This window comes from Austrofundulus limnaeus, unplaced genomic scaffold (genome assembly GCF_001266775.1).
Source record: "Austrofundulus limnaeus strain Quisiro unplaced genomic scaffold, Austrofundulus_limnaeus-1.0 Scaffold25, whole genome shotgun sequence".
NCBI classification, from domain to species: Eukaryota; Metazoa; Chordata; class Actinopteri; order Cyprinodontiformes; family Rivulidae; genus Austrofundulus; species Austrofundulus limnaeus.
The window spans coordinates 3,522,443-3,526,080 of NW_013952427.1; the positions used below are offsets into that span (position 1 = coordinate 3,522,443).

Genomic DNA, 3,638 nt, shown 5'->3' on the forward strand with positions numbered 1-3,638 from the left:
CTGTAGTGGCGACCCGTGACCATGGAGATATAAAAACAGCTTTTTATAAAGTAAAAATAATAAAACAAGGTCTTTGTCTGCAATGATTAGACATGTTTTTTATTATTGTCATTAGTGATTATCTCAATTTTGGCTAAAAGAATTGACAAAATCCTACACACTGTGCCTTTAAGCGTGGTGTATTTCCACTCGGTGGATTCATCCAGCACAAACCAAAACAGGCCCTGTCGATGCATGTTTACTTTGTAAACAAAAGCAGTCCCTTGAAGGAGAGGCGAAATATTTTTTTCAACAAAGAACTTATCTAGAGGACCAACGCAACTTCTTATTATTACTTTTTTTAGATGTTCATATTGTTGAGAAGCATTAGGACAAAAGCAGAGACACACCTTGTGTGGAGTACGAGCCTCAGAGGGGCACAGAAAGTGATCAGAATATACACAGAATATCAGAACATGCAAAATATATACTAAATATGCTGTTTATGCAGGTGAACCACTGAGGACTAAAACACATGCTAATGCTGTGTTTAAACATATTTCAGGATAACATTTGTGTTTAACATTCATAAACTGTACCAGTGTTAAAWTAAAAGAGAATAAGATAAAACCAGTTGTGAACATTTCTCACCTGTCCACTCTGGAGGACACTGACAGTTGTAGGTATTAACTCCATCTATGCAGGTTCCTCCGTTAGCACACTGATGACCAGGACAGTCATCAATGTTGTTCTCACAGTTCGTTCCGTTGAAGCCTGGTGATAACAAAAGTAGAAATAAATCTTTTTTTGTCTTGTACTATGTTTCCACTGGGGCAGATGGATAATACTGTACATTTTGTTTTAGTATAAAGTATTAAGAYGTGTCCTGCTACAACATAAACAGCTGCTTGTGTCTACCTTTAGCAGACTGAAATGTGTTTAATACAGCTCRGCCAGAATTTTAAACTGTTTGCACCTCAAACAATGTAATGCTACAATTCAAAACCTTAAACACTACTTTTATTTATACATAAATATCAGCAAGAGACTTMCTATTTTTGTTTACTTCCTCCCCCTATGTCTACAGCTCACAGAATACAGTATGTGGTGGCAGGCTCACGTTTTAACGAGTTAATATTATACTAACGTTTTAGCATTCAAGCTGAAGGCAGATCACTGCTGACTTAAATCCTCCTACCTGGAAGACAGTGGCATGAGTAGGTGGTTTCAGAGCTCTGGTGGCAGGTGCCTCCGTTTAGACACGGTGAAGGTGAGCAAGGGGTGTACAAGCTTTCACAATGTTTACCAGTAAACCCTGGTGTACAGGTGCACCTGTAGCAAAAGTACAAAACATATTATTAAATTAATTCCTTCAGCGTTTGTAGAAAACATCTGCCATTCCATAGCCTTTAAGAAAATATTTAAAGTGCAACATTGTTCAGGACGGATCAATGTAAACTCACTTATAGGAACCAAGGGTGTTAACACACACGCCTTTATTCTGGCATGGAGAGGGCGTGTCTGCACATTCATTTGTGTCATTAAGGCAGCGAGGACCTTTGTAGCCAGGAGGACAGGAACAGGTGTAGCTACCACCAGGTTGAGAGCTGCACCTTCCACCGTTGGCACAGGGACTGGAGAGACAACTGTCCTCTGCCTCACAGCGTGGACCTGGGAATAATACAAGTGTTTACTGTTGTACCTCTATAACTTCAAATGACAAAGATAGATTACTTATTTGTACTGATCACAAAATTAACTCCATGTTTTATTAAAAAAATAAACCTCCTGCAAACTTAAACTGAAGATATTCATGATGAAAGTATTGACTAAAGATAGAGAATATAAGCTTAGAGTTCCATGTTTTGAAGCTGCAAAAGCTAAAATAAGATCTTCTAATAGTCAGAAAGAAAACCTGGGGTTTAAAAAGTGTCAAGTACACTACGATGGTATTATTAAATAATGTCTCACCTGTCCATCCTCTGGTGCACTCGCACCTATACTTGTCGAGGGACAGCAGGGTGCAGACACCTTTGTTGGCGCATGGGTTGTGTGGGTAACATGTGGAGTTCTGACGGGTTTGGCAACGTTGTCCAGTGTAGCCGAGAGAGCAGGTGCAGGTGGCGCTACCAGGTAGAGGTACGCCAGCTGAACTGGACACGGAGCAGTTCCCTCCATTTAGGCAGTAAAAGGGCTGACAAGGGTCCTTATGTTGGCAGTACTCTCCCAAAAAGCCTGGAGCACAACTGTGCACACAAAAACTCAAAAAAGTCAGTCATTACACAAACAGAACACCTAAGAATTTAAACCTAACCTGACCTGAAGGAAACAATACAACAGAAAAATAAAATGAACAATTCAACAATTATTAGGTTTAAAGAGCTACAAACAGACACAACAAAAGAGTACGTTTCAGTTAGGTGGATGTAATGCACCACATCAGACAATCACTGCTAAGGACTGAGAACAACTGCAAAAAAGATCCTGTGCTAAACACACACACATCAAAGAAACAAATGAACCAGCACAACTGCCTAATGAGTCTCTTTGCTGCTATAAATTGACCTAAAGAACAGCATGTGGGGAACCACATCCCTGTAGGAGTATTAACAAAATGTGTGGTTGTGCTTAGACAGAAAGTGGTGGTTTGGTTCTCTTGAAAATAAACATTTATTGAGTTTTGTTCATGTAGTCTTTCTAAAGCAAATGCAAAGATGTCTACTAGACCTTCATGGGCACACCTACACAGAGCAACAAGTTTATAATCTGGGTGTATTTATAATTAAACATGCTGCTTTAAAGAGGAGGAGCAGCCAGGAAGAGACAGGAAAACTAAAACACACTAAAATGACAAAAGGAAGTGCTGTCCCATGAATCCTCCGAAGAGAAAAAGCAGGAGCTTGGCTCTGTTGATGGGTTAAACTGGGGTCATGGTGACAAGCAGAAGTTAAAAAAGCAGAAGGATGTGAAGTAATGTTATCTGGAAGTTATTGAATTGTGCCAGGCAGTATCTCAAAACAAATGAAAAAGAATGGTAATACCTTTAGACCAATGGTTCTCATTTCCAGTCCTTGTGACCCTCTATCCTGCATGTTTTAGTTGTTTCCCTGCTTTGGCACACCTGATCTAAATTAATGAGTGTTTGGCAGGCTTCTGCAGAACTTAAAGACATGCTGAAGAGCAGGGAAAGAACCAAAACATGCAGGATAGTGAGTCACGAGGACCGGAATTGAGAACTACTGCTTTAGACCAAGAGAAAAAAACATTAAGCATCTTAACACTTAAAAATAGGGCTGTGTATTGGCAAGAATTTGGCGATACGATACATATCATGACAGGGGGTCAAGATGCGATATATCCCGATATATTGCGATACTGTAAGCAAGGCGATATATTGCGATTTTATTGTCCAAAAATTCAATTAAATAAAAACCTCTTACAGGGGAAAAAAATGAAAAACCAAAATTCATTGTTTCAGAAAATTCTAATATTACATAGACATGCTTTTGAAACATTTAGCTGTGTTCTGCTTTGTATGTGTTTTATTTTATTTGTGTCATGTTTCTTATTTCATCCATGTTTTCAATTATTAGACTAAATTTGACAAATAGTTTGAAAATATATATTTTTGCAGCTTTTAGTTTTTAATATTAATTTAC

The 3,638-nt window shown here is 38.6% G+C and overlaps 1 protein-coding gene across 1 annotated transcript in view; it reads right to left on the bottom strand.

Annotated features, from left to right (window-relative positions):
* The window catches only part of notch2 (notch receptor 2), a gene marked incomplete in the record, with an annotated part of 60,662 nt that overhangs the window by 21,301 nt on the left and 35,723 nt on the right, over nucleotides 1–3,638 (bottom strand). The window contains 4 exon segments of the mRNA XM_014004650.1: nucleotides 631–753; nucleotides 1,178–1,311; nucleotides 1,443–1,650; nucleotides 1,951–2,225. Of these exon segments, the coding sequence (XP_013860104.1) occupies nucleotides 631–753; nucleotides 1,178–1,311; nucleotides 1,443–1,650; nucleotides 1,951–2,225 (740 nt within the window).